General features: G+C 39.7%; 1 protein-coding gene across 2 annotated transcripts in view; it reads left to right on the top strand.

Annotated features, from left to right (window-relative positions):
• The window catches only part of arhgap15 (Rho GTPase activating protein 15), a 731,418-nt gene that overhangs the window by 670,545 nt on the left and 38,567 nt on the right, over positions 1–22,306 (top strand). Inside the window, exon 14 of one of the 2 annotated variants that reach the window (XM_063048621.1) lies at positions 12,169–12,274. The exons of the other annotated variant lie outside the window; for it this stretch is intronic. Within the exon in view, the coding sequence (XP_062904691.1) occupies positions 12,169–12,274 (106 nt within the window). The remainder of the gene's footprint in view (positions 1–12,168; positions 12,275–22,306) is intronic. 2 annotated transcript variants of the gene reach the window in all.

The raw sequence follows: 22,306 nt of genomic DNA, 5'->3' as shown, positions 1-22,306 counted from the left end.
GTGTGTGAGTCTAGGATCCGATGGTACAGCATCAGAATAGAGAGATGTCAATTTAGAACACAGATAAGGAGGAATTTCTTTAGTAAAGGCATCATAGGAGAAGGGAGGAGGCAGGAGAATGAAATTCAGAGGGATAATAAATCAGCCATGATGGAATAGAGGTCATACTTAATGGGCCAATTGGCCTAATTCTGCTCCTATGTCTTACGGTCTTTAGTTTAAGTCATTAGCCCCATTCAATAAGTGATGTAAAACTGAGGATATGGATATAAAGTGTATCTAGACCCTCAGCTCAGGACATTTTTGGAGGACACTCAGATTCAATAGTGATTTGGAGGGAAAACCTCCAGCACATTCTATGTTGACACATGCTTGGTAAGTAAGTAACAATGCACTCTAACCCATTGTAACCATATGCAAATATACTCTCTGCTCTACAAATTTATGCATATCAGGAAGATACTACATGCAGTTCCTGGTTTTGATTACATTAATTATCTCAGCCAGGATGATGTTAATGGTTATTGTGATATAACAGACTGCAGAACTGAACCTACTCAAGTATCCTGAATGGAAATGCAGAGAATGCAGGGGTTGCTGAGACCTCGAGTTTATGTGGCTGTTGTGACTAATGGATACAGATGAAAAAATCAGAAAGAGTCACAACCAAACATCAAAGCAATATTCCACAGAAGCAGTTGTGATGCCTGGGGACAAAAGGAAAATGAGATGTCATTAGAGAAGGAAAACACAGGTGCCTAGAAAATAGAGTTCATTATCTTCAAGTTGAGCTAGATAAGAACCATCACCAATCGATGGCCTGCAAAAGAAAAACTGGAGAAACATCTAGTGAAAAAAATATATTTATGCATCTTTCACTCTGAATCTTATGGTAAAATTTAATCTGCAGGATTCTTGATGGTAACTGTGCACAGAGATCAAAGCTAATGTGGCATTGCATGAAATGTGATGGTGCTTGAGAGCACTCACCTGGAAAGGTGGCCAGAAGGCTGATGAAAATGGTGGTGTGGGGTTGGAGGTGCCACGTGTGCTGATGTGGCAATCCACACACCTGCCATGAAGTGCAATCTGGTCACAACATCTTGCACTGAGATGTATCGTATAAAGGTGATGCAATCATTATCAGTGATAGTCGTGAAGAAAGATAAAGATTAGACAGAAGAGGAGCACAGAAAAATGAGTATGTCAGGGACAGTAGGCAGCATTTAATTAATGTATGTTCACTGGGCTTGCAGTGGAACTTAATCCTCCTCGTAGAGAAAGATACAAGTTGTTGGAGACACCATTTTGACAGTCAATTTCTATCACTAAGTGCAGTAATAGTAACTACATACTAGGTGACATCTCCAGAGGAGCTTCTGACCCTGAGTAAATATCTAATGCACTAAGGTGAATTCTGTCTAGAAGTGCCTAGGCCAATTTCCTCTCAGTCAATAATTGACTTGGAAATGATGGCTAGCACAATCAAACGTGAACAAAATGGCTTTTATGTGTAAATTGCACATAAAGGCTATGTGCAAAGGCGTCCAATTTCTTAGCAGAAACAACAAAATAGATTCTGCATAGATTTTCTATCAGAATGATCTCTGAGGATTCATTAGCTCAGCGCCATCAACGATTGTTTTAGTTACTATGGTAAGCCAAAAATCCAGAGCTGACTGCACTTGACTTTACATTGTCTGGAGTAATGCCTCTCAAATACTAATTCACAATTACAAGCACATGAACATCCCATTCATCCCATGAACAATGGCAACCATTTGAGTCATTTAACCTGCAGTCTGCAATAACAGGTCTCAGAGCTATAATTAACCAGAACATTATGTAACTGAAATAATTATTCAAAAAAAGCGTAATTGTTGTTAATTACCCTCACAAACATGTACAATTTGGCATGCTCAGTGTACTAAGGCATTGACCTTGACTCAGTGGTAGCACACTTACCTCTGAGTCAAGAGGCCAGGGGTGCAAGTCCCACCCCAGGTACTTAAACATATCAGCCAGTCTGATAGATCAGTGGACTTCTAAGGAAATATTGCAAGATCTCTTACTTCAGATAGGGGTGTTAAACCAACTTCTTAGCTTTGCGCACAGGCAAAACAGAAAATGCTGGAAATTGTCAACTTGTCAGGGAGCAGCAAAAGAAGGAGGAACAGCATAAAGAATTAAGACTATTGACCTTTCACCGGAACTGTGATAGGATGAAAAGCAGGACAAATTAAAGGGTGAGATGCAAAGTATTTTTTAGAAACCCAAAGACCATAAAAATGTGAAATGATTACCTAAAGTTATGGAAAGTTGGAGGACTTTGGAGATCCATTGGTATTACTGTAGGACAGCATAGCATTTCTCCAATTGCTCTCCCAAATCTTCCCCTAAAGAAAGATGTCATGATCTCTATCACCTCGATGTGTGTAGGACCTTACTTTATGTAAGAGGGCTTCTGTGTTTCCTTTAGTATAAAAATGTGAAGCTGTGACAGTATCTCAAAATATCTTAATGACCTAAGGCATTATGATATATTCAGGGGATTTTGAAGGAAGCCAAAGAAATACAAGTTCTTTCATAGAGATAAAGCATCGTAATGCAAAATCTACAAATTTCTACAGATGTACCTTGGAGAGCATTCAAACTGGGTACATCACTGACTGATATGGGGGATGTGTATACTGCACAAGATGAAACAAAGCTGCAGAGAGCTGTAAACTTAGCTCCATCATGGGCAGAAGACTTCATAGTATCCAGGACTTCTTCAAAGAGTGATCAAAAAGGCATCATCCATCATTGAGGACCCCCATCACCCAGGTCATGTATGGATCTCATTGCTACCATCAGGAAGGAGGTACTGAAGCCTGAAGGCACACACTCAACAATTTAGGAACAGCTTCTTCCCCTCTGCCATTCGATTTCTGAATGGACATTGAACCATGAAAACTAATGCACTACTTTTTTATTTCTATGTTTGCACTACTACTATTATTATGTATGGCACTTTATTGCTGCCTCAAAGACAACAAATTTCACCATATATGACAGGGATATTAAACCTGATTCTGACTTTGATTCTTCCAAGCAAATTTACAGTTGCATTAGGATATTCAACGTTTAACATCTCAGTGATTGAATTCCACTCAACTACTTAAGTTCTGCTTTATCTATGAAGATGGATAATGCCCATTAGCTTTGACAGTATCACTCCACTCTGAGAGGCCCACACGCTAGCATAGTGGTTAGCACAATCGCTTTACAGTGTCAGTGATCACTGATCGGCATTCAATTCCTCGAATTGAAAGTGGCTACACAGGTCGATAGGGTGGTTAAGAAGACTTATGGAATGCTTGCTTTTATTAGTCGAAGCATTGAGTTCAAAAGTCAAGAGACTACATTACAACATTATCAAACTCTGGGTGGGTCACGTCTGGAGTATTGCATACAGTTTCGGGAGCCCCATTATAGGAACGATGTTGAGGGTTTGGAGAGGGTGCAGATGAGGTTGATAAGGATTCTGCCTGGTTTAGAAGGCATGTGCTGTCCCGACAGGCTGGACGAATGTGGGAGTTTTTTCTGGAATGGTGGGGGCTAAGGGGAAATCTGATAGTGGTGTAACCCTCTTACCAGGCTCATATGAAAACTTGGGTCTATAGCTAACTTGGCTAATAGCCACAGGACTCAGTGGTGAGAAGGCCACATTTATAAACAATATCTGTCTAGGGTCAGTATGGTTTGGGGTTAAACCGAACAGAAAAGTTGGGATGTTCCAATTAATGGAACCTCAATTTAAGCGAATGCTGTGTAAATACTCAGACTCTGTGTAAATACCTTACTCTGACTTCTCATCTTTTTTCTCCAGTTGCGATGAAGGGTCTCAACCTGAAATATCGACTGTTTACTCTTTTTCATAGATGCTGCCTGGCCTGCTGAGTCTCTCCAGCATTTTGTGTGTGTTACTTGGATTTGGAGCATCTGCAGATTTTCTTTTGTCTGGGTAAATACTGCCCATACATGATTATTCGTCAGCAAGAAATAACAGATCGTGCACTGCATAAAATTACAAAGAAAGTATATTTGCCAGTTTCAGCTTTATCAAATAGTTAATAGGAAAAAAAAAAGAAGAAAAAAGGGCCCATTACAGTTAAACCAGCCCATAACCGTTGGAGCTCATACTGGAGTATTTGGAAGTGAAAACACCTGCCACATTTTCGAACTTCCCTTGTAGACCATCTTGAGCAAACTGGCTCTATCTGTCTCGTTCTCTCTCTCTCTCTCTCTCTCTCTCTCTCTCTCTCTCTCTCTCTCTCTCACAGGAGTATCGCCCTTCCTCCTTGGAGTCATTCATCTGCACAAAGCACTTCTCGCGAAGGAGACTCTCCCTCCAACGGCATTCAATAGCATCTTATAGGTCATAGACATAGTCATACTTTATTGATCCCGGGGGAAATTGGTTTTCATTACAGTTGCACCATAAATAATTAAATAGTAATAAAACCATAAATACTTAAATAGTAATATGTAAATTCAGGAAATAAGTCCAGGACCAGCCTATTGGCTCAGGGTGTCTGACCCTCCAAGGGAGGAGTTGTAAAGTTTGATGGCCACGGGCAGGAATGACTTCCTATGACGCTCTGTGTTGCATCTCGGTGGAATGAGTCTCTGGCTGAATGTACTCCTGTGCCCAACCAGTACATTATGTAGTGGATGGGAGACATTGTCCAAGATGGCATGCAACTTGGACAGCATCCTCTTTTCAGACACCACCGTGAGAGAGTCCAGTTCCATCCCCACAACATCACTGGCCTTACGAATGAGTTTGTTAATGCTGTTGGTGTCTGCTACCCTCAGCCTGCTGCCCCAGCACACAACAGCAAACATGATGGCACTGGCCACCACAGACTCATAGAACATCCTCAGCATTGTCCGGCAGATATTAAAGGACCTCAGTCTTCTCAGGAAATAGAGACGGCTCTGACCCTTCTTGTAGACAGCCTCAGTGTTCTTTGACCAGTCCAGTTTATTGTCAATTTGTATCCCCAGGTATTTGTAATCCTCCACCATGTCCACACTGACCCCCTAGATGGAAACAGGTGTCACCGGTACCTTAGCTCTCCTCAGGTCTGCCACCAGCTCCTTAGTCTTTTTCACATTAAGCTACAGATAATTCTGCTCACACCATGTGACAAAGTTTCCTACCGTAGCCCTGTACTCAGCCTCATCTCCCTTGCTGATGCATCCAACTATGGCAGAGTCATCAGAAAACTTCTGAAGATGACAAGACTCTGTGCAGTAGTTGAAGTCCAAGGTGTAAATGGTGAAGAGAAAGGGAGACAAGACAGTCCCCTGTGGAGCCCCAGTGCTGCTGATCAGTCTGTCAGACACACAGTGTTGCAAGCACACGTTGCAAATCTGCCAGTCAGGTAATCAAGAATCCATGACACCAGGAAAGCATCCACCTGCATCTTCCCTTGTGTCCCATTCCGCAGCTCCCGCCAAAAGACCCCAAACCAGACACTGTATGTCACAAAACTCCCTCTGCCCCACTCTCTCTAGAACTTTCTCCTGATCCCACCTTCCGAATTGGCTGACATAACATTCCTAAGTTGAACAACATGACTTCTTATCTCTAGCCGAAACCAAAACATCCTACCAGTAGGACACACTACTTTTGCAGAAAGCTGCTAAAATGAAATACCTGAATACCTGCAGCATATCAGCAGAAATCGTAAGCAGGGTTTTACAGAGGTCTATAAGATTATGAGAGGCATAGATAGAGTAGACAGCGAGTATCTTTTTCCCAGGGTTGAAATATCTAATACCGGAGGGCATGCATTGAAGGTGAAAAGGGGTAGATTCAAAGGGGAGGTGAGGGGCACATTTTTTACTCAGGAGTGGTGGATGACTAGCAATGTCCCCTCTAAGGTGGGCGCATGCACACATTTTTTGCTACAAGCACACAAAGGAATTTAAACTGCGCACAAAAGGTTGTCGCCCCCTACCTCAATGGCATGTTAAGTATATCTCACGATCATCCACAATCACATTTCCTTTCTCAGTTTCTGATGCGGATGTGTTGCCAACGTGGAGTTTGCGATGATTAGACTGCAGATTTTAGAATTGGCTCAGTTATACTGTTTTTATTGAAGAAATTATTCAGTGCAAACATGTGGTTATCACTGGGCAAAAATATTGTACAGAGCAAGATTTATGCACCCACTGGTCATTACAAATTAGTGGGAATGTTGATGCCTGGCATGTGCTGCCTAGTATGGTGGTAGAGACAAATACATTAAAGGATTTTAAGAGACATTTAGATAGGCACGAATGTGGGGAAGATGGATGGATACGGACATTGTGTAGGTAGGAGGGATTAGTTTTGTTTTTTTTTACTTGTTAGCTGGTTTGCCACAATATTGTGGATTGAATGGCCTGTACCTGTGCTGAACTGTACCATGGGTCAATGTTTCTAATTCCTGCCAATGTCTGTAAGGAGTTTGTATGTTTTCCCTGTGACTGTGTGGGTTTCAAAGTGTAAAGTAAATGTATTATTAAAGTACATATATATGTCATGATACATTGTTCTGAGATACTTTTTCTTTTGGGCATACACAGTAAGAAACAAAAAAAACAAGCAAAATAATAATAATAAATAAATATGCAATAAATATCAAGAACATGAGATGAAGAGTCCTTGAAACTGTGTTCATAGATTGTGGGAACAATTCAGTATCAGGTTAAGTGAATTTGAGTGACGTTATCCCGTTCCGTTCAGCAGTCTGATAGTTGAGGAGTAATAACTATTCCTGACCCTGGTGGTGTGAATCCTGAGGCTCCTATAATTTCTTCCTGATGATAGCAGAGAGCAGAGATCCTGGCCAGGATGGCTCAGGTCCTTGATGATGAATGCTGCTTTCCTGGGACAGCATTCCATGCAGATGTGCTCAATAGTAGAAAAGGCCTTATCTCTGATGGACTAGGTTGGATCTATTAATTTTTGCAGGTTTTTCCACTCAAGGGCATTCATATTTTATACCAGGCTGTGATGCAACCGGCCAATTTACTCTCCACCACGCATCTATAGAAGTTTGCCGAAGTTTTATATGTCATGATGAATCTACACAAACTCCTAAGAAATTAGAGGTACTGCCATGTTTTCTTTGCAATAGCACATATGCATCCTCCAGGTGCCCTGATTTCCTCCCATATTCTAAAGACATACAGTCAGTGTTAGTAAGTGGTATGCATGCTATGTAGGCACCGGAGGTCTAGCAACACTTGCAGGCTGCCCCCAGAACAATCCTCGCTGATTTGATTAGAAGCCAAATGACACTTTTCACTGTATGTTTCGATATTTTGATGTACATGGGACAAATAAGGTGAATCTCTCCCGAAAGATTTTAAACCACTATTGAACTTTGCAAGTTACAATGAATCTCCTATGCTGTTGCTCATCCTAAGTCAAGGGATATACAATTTTAATGGAAGTGCAGCACTCAACATGTAATACACAATATGCTATTCTAACATAAAGTTGGGGTGATACATAAGCAGGATTATCATTTTTCTTTACCCCTCCTCAGTCCACCAATCACCTTCTAGCCACTACCCTTCCATTTCCTCCCTTATTTACGATCTCTACCTTCTCTCACCACTTTTTGTCATGCTGTAGGGTTTTAGCCTGAAACACAGACAATTCCTTGACGCCCTTAGATGCAGCTTGACCTGCTGAGTTCCTTCATCAGATATTTTTGTTACAACCTTCATCCTTTGTACCAGGGGTTCTTACTTAATCTTTTTAATGCAATGGGCCCCTTTGCAGTCATGTGAAGCCTATGGACCCCTTCTCAGAACAATCTATTTAAATATATAAAATAAAATACTTAAGGTTACAATAGAAACCAATTACATTGAAATACAGTTATCAAAATGTTAAAGAAAACAGATTTGTGATATAGTAATATAAGCGGTTATATTCATAATCGAAGGAAATGCTAAATTTTAGTTAGAAGTTAGTGAAAATAAAGATGTAAACTTTGTTCCATCCAAATTCATGGACCCCCGAGGGGTCCATGGAACTCAGGTTAAGAACCCCAGCTTTATATTGCTGGGTTTAATGTGTGCCATTTAACTGCCTCAGCTAAGCCATGCTGAGTAGAATAATTCAGATTACTGACTCTAGGGCCTCTCACAGGTTGCGTAAGGAACATCATATCACAGGAAATTAAATGGACGTTCCTCTGTGTCTTGTTGTAGATTTCCTTGAGGGTATTGGCATGGGATTAAGCCACAAGCTCATCATCTCGAATGTAACAATGTTGGCAAAGGAGTTGATGAAAGGAGCTTAGAATACATAGGAAAATGGGATGATATTTATTTAAAAGTGCAGCCAATTTTTTTTTAAATGTCTAACCACAAGTTACCATTTGACCTGAGTATTTCAGTAAAATATCAGATCATCACATTTATTTGTGTAGCAGCTTTTGTGTGCTTAGGTTGACATGAAATACAAACTCACCGGCCTGCAGATAAAGAGAATTGCGTACACTTAAAATCCAAGAAATTAAAGTAGGATGTCGTTTTTTTTCATTTGTTACTGACTTCAAAAAAGCCAGAAAAAAAAGGATAACATGATTGAAGGAAAGGATGTAGATTTAAATTGTGAAAGCTTCCTTCTTCTCTTTCTGAATAGGAAGTCCTTAGAGTTCTCCCCCTTTAGCACAAACACTTCATTATATTCAGCGGTGAGCTGCTGAGGTAACATCTTTAAAAATAATGGTCTATTTACCATTAGCTGAAGTAGTTGAAAGTTTTCCAGGAATCATTGAAATGGTGTCAGAAAAACTAGTCTCAGCAGGTTTGTGTGAAAGAACAAAATGTTGTGACTGGGTGATTTATAACAAACAAAGGTATCTAGAAAGCACAATTTTCTACCTAGCTGCAAACTATAATTCATACTGATCTCCTATCAAGATAAAGTACCTTTTCTCTGAATGACCTATGTGGTTAAATGCTTTTGATAAATGTCAGCACATAACAGGTAACTGCATTACAAGCAGCCAGAATAAACTGGATTTACTAGAAGATAAATTGCAAATTGTTCTTATCTCCCCACTTCCCTCCATCCCCACCTATGTTTAAACTCTATGACCTTCATGTCAATATTTACTATTGACTTCAGGTAGTGCCACGTTAATATCAGTCGCTATGATTTACAATGAGATAAAGGATTTCAGCTGCGCACAAGCAAAACTATATTTGAGACATTTTTTCAAGTGGCTGGAAAATATTTACTCTTTAGCACAGTAGTTCCCAACCTGGGGTCCACAAACCCCTGGGTTAATGGTAGGGGACCGTGGTATTCTAAAGGTTGGGATCCCCTGCTTTAGCAAGAAAACTTACAAGTCAATTTGCAACTTACAAGAAAACAAGCCAATCCTGTTACACTATACCAATTAAGCCTTCACAACAGGAAAGGGCCAAAGGTAAAATTAAATGTGTGCGTTTGAAGTTGGGAATATCCACATCATTTCATTTACCTTTCCAATCTAACTTCCTCAGGAAAACCTAGAAACAAGCTGTTGCAGCAGGTTTCAGAATAGAACGGGGATTGTACCTACTTTTGAGGAGGCGAAGGTAATTGTTTACCTCCTATTCCCACTCAAACTACTAAACAGTCAGTGATGGTAACTTCAAACAGTTATTGGTAAAATATGTCAAGTGACTTACTTCATTTACAAAGAAGAGTAATGGATGACAATTACTTCTTCTGAACAGAAATTGAAAAAGAGGAATGAAACTGAGAAGTGTAAAAGGCATCACACATAAAAGTTGCTGGTGAACGCAGCAGGCCAAGCAGCATCTATAGGAAGAGGTACAGTCGACGTACCACTTCCTATAGATGCTGCCTGGCCTGCTACGTTCACCAGCAACTTTTCTGTGTGTTGCTTGAAATTCCAGCATCTGCAGACTTCCTCTTGTTTGCGTATAAAAGGCATCATGGCCATTAGAAGAAATTGTACATTGTCTGAAATCTACATTAAAATTAAATATATGTATATACATCTGTTGTCAGATCTGATGAAGGGTCTTGGTCCAAAACCTCAACTGTTTATTCCTCTCCATCGATAAATCCATAACACATAAGAGCAAAATGAGGCCATTCAGCCCATCATATTTACTCCACCATTCCATTATGACTGATTTATTATCCCTCTCAACTCCATTTTCCTGCCTTCTTCCCCATTGTCTGACCTGCTGATTTCCTCCAGCATTGTATATGTGTGTGTTACCCTGGATTTCCAGAATCTGTAGAATCTCTTGTGTTTATTGCACACAACCCAATCCTAATAAATCTTTGCTTAAGATGTGCTGAAAGATTTCACAGATGAAACAATGGTTGGAATGACTTTTTTTTCCCCAAGGTCAAAGTGTTTAAGAGTGACATTAGGGTTGTTGACCATGAGTTCTGCTGGAAACAAACCATTTTGTGGAGAAAAGAGTTAGATGCAGACAAGGGTTCAACATATACCTAAATGGTAGTGCATTAAGCACTGCTGATGAACAATGACTCCGAAGTTATGTTCATACTTTCCTGAAAGTGTCAGCATAATTAGACAGGATGAGGAAGAGGGCATTATTGCCATGCTTGCCTTTATATGTTTAGGCATGAAATAGAAAAATAGGAATGTTATATTGCAACTTTACAAAACTTAATTTGGCTCACACAGGTTGTTATGTGCAGTTCTGGTTGTCACACTATAGAAAGGATGCAATTATGTTGGAGAGGGTATTGAGGAGTGTCACTGGATGTTGCCCTAGTTTGGAGGGCTGAAGTTATGGGAAGAGTTTATATAACCTGAACAACACGCACAAAATCTGGGAGAGTTTTGGTGAAGGTTCTCAGCCAGAAACGTTGACTCTTTACTCTTTTCCAAGAATGCTGCCTGACCTGCTAACTTCCTCCAGCATTTTGTGTGTGTTGCTTTGGATTTCCAGCATCTGCAGATTTTTTTTTTGTGTTTGTTAGATAGCCTGAGTTTGCTTTTCCTGGAGTGAAAAAGGCTGAGGGATAACCAGTTGAGACACTGCATATCAAGTTATGAGGAATTGGGAGAGTAGATAATCAGAATCTTTTTTCCCCCCATGGCACAGATATCAAAAACAAGAGGACATGGATTTAATGTGACAGGATGGTGTTTTAAAGAAATTTGAGTGTAAAGTTTTATTTTACAGAAAGCAGTTGATATTTTGGAATCTGCTGCCAAAGGAAGAGGTAGTGTCAGATGTAATCACAAACTTTCAGAGATATTTAGACAGGCACTTAAAGAAATAAGACAAGGAATGAAATGGACCTAGTGTGGGTCAATGGGATTGTACAAATGGTCATAAAGGCCAGCATGGATGTGATAGCCCACAGGCCTGTTTTAATGCTATACAACTTTATAACTTACCAATGACTATGTGTAAAATAAGCATAAGTCTTGCAAGTCTTCACCAAAGAAAAATGTGCTATGATGTTCTTGCAGCTCAATAATGGCAAAATTATTCCAAGAAATTCCAGGCCTATCAGATAAAGTTAAAGCATGCGCATCTAATTCTATTTTACTTCCAGCATGAAATAAACAATTTAACCACTTTAAATTAGCAAAACCTGCTGCTGATATGCTAGGCCTATATGTGTATAATACTACTATTGAGCATCATTTCAATCATATAACTTTTTAAGATTCTGAACAATGAACAACAGGTTAACGTCTTATTATATCTTGTATCTGATAAAATCAATTAAAATGAGTTAATTTGAGCTGACCAAAAGCACCAAACCTCTACATTTCAGATTCTTCTTTTATGTCTTTGTATTACAATAGACTTACTGTTTTGATTTAAAGATTCAGAAACAGAGCTGTGGAAAACTCAGATTGCAATCTGGGTCATGCCTGCCTTCCATCACTGTCATGAATCTCTTGTATTAAGTGAACAATGGTTTAGTTAAAGGAGTAAAAATGCATTCAGCTTCTCTCTTATTGTAGTTTCTTTACTCAGCTGTCACTGCCGCCTATGTATCAGAATGCAATAAATGTGTCACAAGGAACCAGCTGAGGAAAGATAATAGTATTAATCTATAGCGCCCTAACGGTAGTCATTTTCATCCAACAGAAAATCAGGATTACAACCAACGTGTTCAGTGTATTGCAAGACTGGTGAAGAAACTTCCTAAACCGAACCATGATACCTTGAGAGTTCTCGTTACACATTTACAAAAGTAAGCCTTAAAATACATTTCTTTATTTATTATTTATTGTAACATATAGGATTACTTCAATAGTACTAATTCCCTTTGCAAGAAGTAAAAAAGTCGAGTCTTTTCTGGTTCTTAAAACTACAGGAGGTAGGTTTCATCTGATCATTAATGCTTTTGTTACTAAAGTTTAGTTATAAGTTAAATGCATCTTTTAAAATACATTGAAGGAAGATTAAATGTAGAAAGTATTCCTGCCAGTCCTGATGAAGGATCTCAGTACTTTGTTTCTTTCCATAGATGCTGCCTGGCCAGCAGAGTTCCTCCCAGCATTTTGTGTGTTATTCCTGTCGAATTATTATGCTTTTCTTAGAGGGTTTCTATACTCTAGTCTAGGGGTTTCCAAACATGGGGAACAGTTTTGCTTAATGGTATTGGACCATTGGATAAAAAAGGTTGGGAACTACTGCTCTGGTCCCTGAAAACCAATGCGGATACCAGTTTCCAAAAAAACAATCAGAAAGCATATTTTTACGATGCCCTTCAAGAAGAAAATAATTCTCATTTAGGTGTGCCTTTCATAGTCAAAGCATAATCAATTAAAATATGCTCTAATGAAGATGCCAAAACCAAAATATGTACAGCAAAATTGCAGAAAAAAGCACAAAGGTAAATAATTTGATTATATTGCTGATACAAAATGTAACTACAATAATCCAGCATCTGATTGTTAGGGAATCCTGATAATATAACATCTGGCCCACTCGTTAATCCAGAATGTGAGCCAGAGGTCCAAATGCAAGCAGAGCGTATGGGCAGGACCAGAGGTAGGGAGTATCGCTATGGCCATGGCAGTCGTCTGGACAGTGGGCTAGGGTATGAAGGAAGTTAGGGCTGGGATCTCAGACACCAGGGGTCAGAAATGGTGTGTGGGTTTGCATCTGGAGTTGAGGTTCGGAATACTTGTTTGCACTGCTATTGTAAACAAAAGTAAAATCAAATTATAAGCACGAGTGCTTCGCAGATGCTGAAAATCCAGAGCAACACATACAAAATGCTGGCGGAACTCAACAGGTCAGGCAGCATGTGTGGAAATAAACGAACAGACAACGTTTCAGGCCGAGATCCTTCTTCAGGACTTCACACTAAAATAAAAGTGCGTGTGAGTATTAATGAGAGTAGCATCTAATATTAAAGAAGATCTACAAGTCCACTGCTATCAAAGTCCCAAGGATACTGGTTTATTGAATTTTTACTGAATTGGTTAAAGGGTTAGAGTTCAGGAGAATTTCCTTGCTCTTTTTTTTTGCATTATAACTCAAGAAATGATGAAATAGACAGGATCTACACCTAGAGCAGGGGTTCCCAACCTTTTTGATGTCACGGAGCCTTGCCATTAACCAAGGAGTCCGTGGACCTCAGGTTGGGAACGCCTGAACTAGAGCCTTATTCATGGAGTCTTACAGTATAGAGCACTAAAGCATAGAAACAGGCTCTTTGGACCATCAAGTCCATTCTGACCGAGATTTATGCCTACTCCCATCTACCTTTGTCTTCCATGCCCATTTTATCCATATAGCTATCCAAACTTCTCCTAAATTTTACAATTGAGCCAGCATCTACCACTTCCACTAGCAGCTTGTTTCACATTCACACAAAAAATTACTTTTCTCAAATCCTCCACTAAGAAGAATACAAAGTTGCTAACATTTGCAGGCTTCTACAAGATTCTTATTTTTAATTTTCATTCCTTACTAAAAGCAATAATTTGCTACAGTTATTAACTTGGAATATAGATCTCTATCTTCAGATTGGGAGATTGACATTGACCCTCCCATATTCAGCTAATAATCCTGCTGCGAAGATCTGAATTCAGCTGTGCAGCTTAAAGTTTTTGATTCAACATATGGCATTCACCGGTGGAACATTTCACACAAAAAAGGAATGCTTTATTACATTAACATCTATGACATACATTCCAAATGCACTAACTAAAATGGATCCTGTTAACATCAGCAGTTTTAGAGTATTTTCTCAGGGTAAGCATCTAGTTTCAGTTGCATAATTTCTTTCCAAGGACTTTGCTACTTTAATCAGAAATGATAAAGCAAAAATGATTCTCAATAATCAGAAAGCGATAATAAATATGTATAATAGACTGAGCCTGAGACTGTGGGCCTACTCTGGCTACTCCTGGCTTCATGGCTGCAGGTTCCACATCATTTTGCACTGCTGAGTGATGAACCAAGGCTATGGCTATGGGCCTGCTTTGGGCTTCATGTCTATGGATTCACTTTTGCTCTGAATGATGTTAACTTTTTTTGTTGCTTACATGATTTTTTTTTCTCTCCCTCTGCACCTTGGGGGTTTGTTGGATTTTTTTCCACTGGGTTTCTTGCTTTGCGGCTGCCTGTAAGGAGGTGAATCTCAAGGTTGTATAATGTATACATACTTTGATAATAAATATACTTTGAATTTTGATACAGTCAAAAGAAATCACTTTGAATTAATACTACTTAAACATAATTTGTAGACTGAGCAGACATAGGACATTTCTTCTCATCTGTGCTCGCTGCTAACTTGATTGTTATTTGATTATTTGGCTGTAAATGGGGTCAAATTAGTCCCAAAGGCTTGGATCTACACCTTCAATGAATCCCCAAAAATGTGCGCGGAACTATCACCTTTCTCATGTTGTGGAGGTTTAAAGAGAGTTGGTGGTTTCATTGGTGATTTTGGGAATTCTAATATCTGACTGGAGTTACAGTCAAATATCATAACAAATGAACGTGCAAAGCCAGATATAAACAGCAGGCAAAAAAAAACAAAGATGAGCAATCCAAACCAGAAACAGCTGGCAGCTGAATTGTAGCCAAAACTGTTGGAAACCACTAGGACTCTTTTGAGATGGTGTTATATCAGATAAGGCTCTATTGTGCACTGTTGAGACACGGACCAGATAAGTGCAGGTTCAATGAGACAGTGGGATTAAGTGTTCTGAGGGTGAAGTATGGAACCAGCAGATAATGAAAAATGTTTATGAATATAAAGTAAGAATTGAGGTCATATAACTCAATAATGACCTTTGTTCTGACATGCTGTACATGCATTCAGCTTGTATCATTTGCTAACTGAGATCCAGAGAAGAGAAAATATAAATGACATAAAGGCCGAAGTGGGAAAGACAAGTGAGATGAAATCTCTATCAAATGTTTTTAATAATGGTGTCAGATATGAACACAGTCTTGAATTACCTTTACTATCAAGAGAAATGAATCTCATGGATAAGTAGGTACCTGAATGTGTAAACAGAAATACATAATAGTGCATTGGTAGTGGTATTGGATATAAAGGCATAATTTTAATTTATCCTGCCAATTCACTATTGTATAATTTACACTATAGAACAAAGGATGAATTGTCCCAAAGGGAGTTAAGACCAACAGCAGCACTCGGGCAAAAAAGTATTAGATATCAAGGAGGATCATCATACTCCTGCAGTTGTAGAAATGATTCAGACCTCATTTTGAATGAGTGGTGTTAGTCTTATTTTAATTGGAATTTTTGTCTCTCAATGTATGACAAAAGCAAACATTAAACACTACTTGCTCTCCATTTATGACAAGAAGCAAACATGATTCAATTATTCAGCAGGTCAGGCAGCAGCTTCTATTGATCAATCATCAGCTTTAAACTAATGTGCTGCCTTTTCCAACCTGATGCCACCAGGATCTACACAGATTTGGCTGTTCAGAACTGTGCTGCCAGCTGCTACTATGGACTTCATGGGAAGCACGGGGTAGCATTTATTTTCAATGGCTTCCCATCTCTTGACCAATGTTATCAAACAGCACTTACTCTCAATAACCTACTCACCAATGCCCAGTTCAGCTGTCACTGGGGCTTCATAGCTCCAGTTATTGGTCTAAACTTATACCCAAGTTTTGGAGGTGTGGTGAGAGTGACATTGATTATAATGTGCCCTTAAGGCACTCAGGCCAATGGACATCATAGGAAACACGGTGGTTGGAATCATTCTTCACACAAAGGAAAATGGCTTTGACTGCCAGATGCCAATCATTCCAGCACCAGCACATCACTGCAAGAGCCTCTCAAGGCACTGTGTTAAGCATAATCATCTCCAGTTGCTTCATCACTTAACTTCCTTTCATCACACCAGAATTAAGGATATTGACTGATGGGTGCACATTGCCCATTTCTATTCCCAATTTTTAAATAAACAAAAACCAGACTTTACCTGCATTTAACAAGTCTGAAACAATATTTACTTATGCAATGAGAAGTCGCAAGTAACATGGCTCCAGAAAAGTACCATCTCCAACAAAAGAGATGATAAACCCTAACATTTAATAGCATTATCATCATAAAGCCTGCACAATCAATATCCTGCGATCATTACTGACCAGAAACTCATCTGGACAAGCCACATAAAATGCAGAAATAGGTCAGAGGCTGGGAATCCATTGGTGAATGATTCACTTCCTGACATTCCAAGGCATAAGTCATGAGCGTGATTGATTTCTCCACTTGCTTGGATGTATGCAACTACAGTAAGAAGCCCATTTGACTGGCAACCCCATCAACACACACACACACACACACATATTGCTGGATGTACTCAAACAGGTCAGGCAGCATCTATCAAAATTTTTCGGATGAGACCCTTTATCAGGACTGGAAACGAAAGGGAAAAATGCCAGGATAAGAAGTTTGGAGGTGGGGAAGGGAAAGACTACAAGCTAGAAGGTAATACTGTAGGTGAAACCAGGTGTGTGAGGGAGGGGTTGAAGTAAGAAGCTCAGAGATGATAGGTGGAAGAGACTGCTGAGTTCCTCCGGCATTTTGTGTGTGTTGCTCTGGATCTCCAGCATCTGCAGAATCTCTTGTGTTTATGATGCCAACCCCCATCAGTCACTCAAGATACAGTACTCATTCCTTCCACCATAGTGGATACCATCCATAAAATATACTACAGTTACTTTCCTAGAGCATTCCAACAGTGATTCCCAAACCCACAATCACTACCATCAGAAATGGCAAAAGTTACACCACCTCCTGTAGTTTTGCTGTCTGAGCTGTACCTTATTATAGCTGGAAAAGGTATAATTGGTCCTTTATCAACATTGCATTTAAAACAAGGATACCAAAATCAACAGCTATGTGGAAATACCTTCACAAGAATGATGGCGACAGTTTAAGAATATCACTACCATTCAAGGGGATTGGTGTTTCCATTCCAGGCCATGATGCAACCAGTCAATATCCTCTGCACCACACATCTATAGAAGTTTGTCGAAGTTTTAGATCTCATGCCGTATCTTTGGAAACTTTTAAGGAAGTAGAGGCCATACTGTGCTTTCTATGTAATTACACTTATGTGCTGAGCTCAGTACAGATCCTCTGAAATGATAGCACCGAGGAATTTAAACTTGCTGACCCTCCTCACCCCGATCTCCTAATGAGTACGAGCTCATGGACCTCCAGTTTCCTCTTCAGCTCCTTGGATCTTGCTGACAGGTGAGAGGTTGGTGTTGTGGAACCACTCTGCCAGATATAGGAGGGAACCAGTCTCCCTCCTATATGCTGATTTGTCTCTAGCTTTGATTTGTCCAATGACAGTGGTGTCGTCAGCAAACTTAAGTATGGCATTGGATATGTGCATAGCCTCACAGTATAAAGCAAGTAGAGCAGGGGGCTAAGCACACAGCCTTGTGGTGCACCTGTGCTGATGGAGACTGTGGAGAAGATGCTGTTACCAATCTGAACTGACTGGGGGTCTGCAAGTAAGGAAATAAAGGATCCAATTGTATAAAGAGGTATTGAGTCCAAGGTCATGAAACTTATTGATTAGCTTTGATAGTATTGAATGCCTAGCTGCGGCCAATAAAGAGCATCCTGTTGGATGCATCTCTGCTGTCTAGATGCTCCAAGGTTGAGTAAAGAGCCAATGAAATGATATCTGCTGTGGACCTGTTGTGTCCATTGGCAAATTAAAGTGAATCCATGTTGCTACTCAGGCAGGAGTTGATATGTTTCATCACCAACCTCTCAGAGTACTTCATACAATGGATCTAAGTGCTACGAGTTGATAACCATTGTGGCAGATTGCCACGTTCTTCTTAGGCACCAGTATAACTGAAACCTGTTTGAAGCAGGAAGGCACCTCAAACAGCTAAAGTAAAAGATATCGGTGAACATTCCAGCCAGTTGTTCAGCACAGATCTTTAATACTCACCCAGGTACTCACCCATCCATCTGAACTGGATGCTTTCCTGTGTTCACCCTCCTGAAGTATACTCTCAAGCTGGCCTCAGAGACAGGATCTTCAGAGTTTGTGAAGTTCCCTTCATGTTTTAACCATATAACAATTGCAGCACGGAAACAGGCCACCTCAGCCCTTCTAGTCCGTGCTGAACTCATACTCTCATCTAGTCCCACTGACTTCGATGGTCAAAGCAAGCATGGAAGACATTAAGCTCATCTAGAAGTGAAGACCTGTTGATATCTATGTGGCTTAGTTTCACTTCGTAAGAGTTATCTGTATTCAAGCCCTTCTACAGCTGTCAAGCATCCTTCAGTGATTCAGGTTTAGTTCAGGTTTACAACTTCACCCATGAGATCGCTTTCCAGGGACCATACCTGGACCCCTTGTATCTTACTTGGTCGCGAGACCTGAATGCCTCTGATTTGGCCTGAGCAGTTTATAGAACTCATGGTTCATCTAGTACTTCTGGTTGAGTTAGACTCTCACCTATGATTGTTTTTATAAAGTCCATGACAGCTGTGGTTTATTCATCCAGATCCTCAGATGTCATTGAACAAATCCCATAGCTGCTCCTCTGCCTGCGAAGACCACCACTTTGTTGTTCTTATCTCTAGAGCCTTGCTCTTTAGTTTCTGCCTCTATGCAGGTAGGAGGAGGACAACCAGTTATCAGATTTCCCAAAATGCAGCCTAGGCATGGAATGATAAGCATTCCTTATTGTAGTCTAGCGGTGGTCAAGTGTTTTGGATCTCCTGGTCCTGCAAGTTATATGCCAATGATAATTGGGCAGTAATTTCTTCAAAAAAGTGGCTGTTAGAAGAATGATAAGTGAAACTCTATTTTATTTAAATTATTGTGTCTTTATTTGTGTAAAACACTCATTTAACAGCAATGGCAGCGTTAATAGCGAGTCCAATGGTGAAGCTAAACCTGTTGTAAATGGCTGGCAAAGATAAATCCTACGCTACTGTGTGAAACTAAATTGTTGAGAGCTAGGCTTCCAGCAGAAGAATGCATCCAGGACCTTATTGGAAGAAGCAAAGTGGAACGGGGTGAAGTAGCCAATTATTTCAGAGCAATGGAAGTTCTCCTCCACTATTTCTATGGAGATTCTGGTTGATGTTTTAAATAGTTGCAAAATTTGCCAATAATACTTCATATACCTAAGATCCTCAGTACTAGGTCTGTACGTGTGATAGAAATTACCTTTATAACCTGGATTCAATGTAACAACAGCTTCTGTCACTGGTGACACTGCATAGCAAGCATGTAAAGGGAATTTCCATTATAAACTTGAATACAGGCATTTAGAAACATAGAAACACAGAAAATAGGTGCAGGCGTAGGCCATTCAGCCCTTCGAGCCTGCATCGCCATTCAGTATGATCATGGCTGATCATCCAACTCAGAACCCTGTACCAGCCTTCCCTCCATACCCTCTGATCCCTTTAGCCACAAGGGCCATATCTAACTCCCTCTTAAGTATAGCCACTGAACTGGCCTCAACTGTTTCCTGTGGCAGAGAATTCCACAGATTCACCACTCTCTGTGTGAAGAAGTTTTTCCTAATCTCGGTCCTAAATGGCTTCCCCTTTATCCTCAAACTGTGACCCCTCGTTCTGGACTTCCCCAACATCGGGAACAATCTTCCTGCATCTAGCATGTCCAATCCCTTTAGGATTTTATACGTTTCAATAAGATCCCCCCTCAATCTTCTAAATTCCAATGAGAATAAGCCTAGTCGATCCAGACTTTCCTCATATGAAAGTCCTGCCATCCCAGGAATCAATCTAGTGAACCTTCTTTGTACTCCCCCTATGGCAAAAATGTCTTTCCTCAGATTACGGGACCAAAACTGCATACAATACTCCAGGTGTGGTCTCACCAAGGCCTCGTACAACTGCAGTAGTACCTCCCTGCTCCTGTACTCGAATCCTCTTGCTATAAATGCCCGCGTACCATTCGCCTTTTTCACCGCCTGTTGTACCTGCATGCCCACTTTCAATGACTGGTGTATAATGACACCCAGGTCTCGTTGCACCTCCCCTTTTCCTAATCGGCCACCATTCAGATAATAATCTGTTTTCCTGTTTTTGCCACCAAAGTGGATAACCTCACATTTATCCACATTAAATTGCATCTGCCATGAATTTGCCCACTCACCTAACCTATCCAAGTCATGCATCCTCTTAGCATCCTCCTCACAGCTAACATTGCCGCCCAGCTTCGTGTCATCCGCAAACTTGGAGATGCTGCATTTAATTCCCTAATCTAAGTTTTGTAATGGAAAAGGCTATGTCATGACTGTACGCAAATTGCATTCTTCAAATGCTACTTTCCCACCTTCCCTTGATGTGGATAAGTAGTCAAATCAAAATAAACCCATGAACTAAAGTAGGTTTAGAGGGAGGATGGGAATAGAAAGACCAAATTTGGAGATCCAAGTCAGTTCTAAAATTAGATTTATTACATTCTTAGTATTCTTTTTATAGATTTATATTGTATTGAAAATTTGTAAATATTCATGATTACAATCACATTATGATTGTAATTTTAAGTATCATTTCCATTTTAAGTATAAATAAGTTAATACGGGATAAGTTGCTGACAGTTTTTTGTTTATCATAGATCATCTCATATAAAAGGTCGGTAAGTGAAAATCAATTTAACTTGATTAGCATAAACTGAACTCGAATCCCTTAGTCAAATGGAGCAATTTTTCAAATTGAAATGAAAGGTTTATTTTTACACTTTTAACAAAAAGAAAATTATATTGAGCAGTACTGCTTTTGAAATTGTTTCAACTACTCCGGAAAATATAAAACAAATTAAAATTAACTGCATGTGAAAGTATAGGCCATAGCTTAAAAGATGTATAAGCACTGAAACACTGCCTATGCATTTAATTGTATTTCCTGACAATCTTGGAAAGCCATCAAGCTGATTTTATCGTGCAGTTTACCTAGCAATATCTGGACTTTTATAATTTCCTTCTCAGGTAAAGCAGTTTGACATTATTGTCCAACCCATAATGTAGGTGGGGAGAGTACAGGTTAAAAGACCTTGAAGGCTGAATTCATTTAAACAACATTTTAATTATTTCATCACCCATTTCTTTTAATAGTCCTTTACCACATGGGGAAAAATGTCAGCGATATGCAAGGTTATTATTGAGATATCAGCTAGGTGAAGATTTAGATCTATCTACTATGCAAAACAACCAAAAAGACAACTCAGCTTTTACCTTTCCTGTCCATTTTTTTTACATTACCATAATTGCCACTCACTATTTTATCATGTAGCTGGTGTACAATTGCTCAATTTTTTTGTAGAATTACTCAGACCCCCTTTCATGTGTCATGAATTAACTGCATTACCATTGTGTGCCTGAAGCAAGGGAGCTGAGAATTGATTCATTTCCTCAGTAAAATACTGGTTGAGGGAGTGGGGAGGGGGTGGTTCATGAGAATGAGGGAAGAGAATGTGTTAAAAGGAGATTGAGAAGTGGGAGCAATAATTATAACTTTAAGTTGAGTGTCAGGAAAAGATTTTAAAATATGTTTCCTGAATTTTCAAATCTGGTGGGTTTTGCTAAACACATTACGTTGTTGCATTGCATAAACATGTTTTCAAAATTATTCCACATTTTTACTTCTACCGATCAGGGATACATTCCTTTGTTTTCAAGTTGATGATTGCAGGTGCTTACACCCACCTTCACTCCTCTCCTCAGCAATTACAGACTTTATAAATGGGTCCTCAAAAAAGGG

The sequence above is a fragment of the Mobula hypostoma genome, chromosome 5, assembly GCF_963921235.1.
Source record: "Mobula hypostoma chromosome 5, sMobHyp1.1, whole genome shotgun sequence".
NCBI classification, from domain to species: Eukaryota; Metazoa; Chordata; class Chondrichthyes; order Myliobatiformes; family Myliobatidae; genus Mobula; species Mobula hypostoma.
Note: the sequence above shows the minus strand (reverse complement) of the source record. Positions and strands in the feature narration are given on the sequence as shown.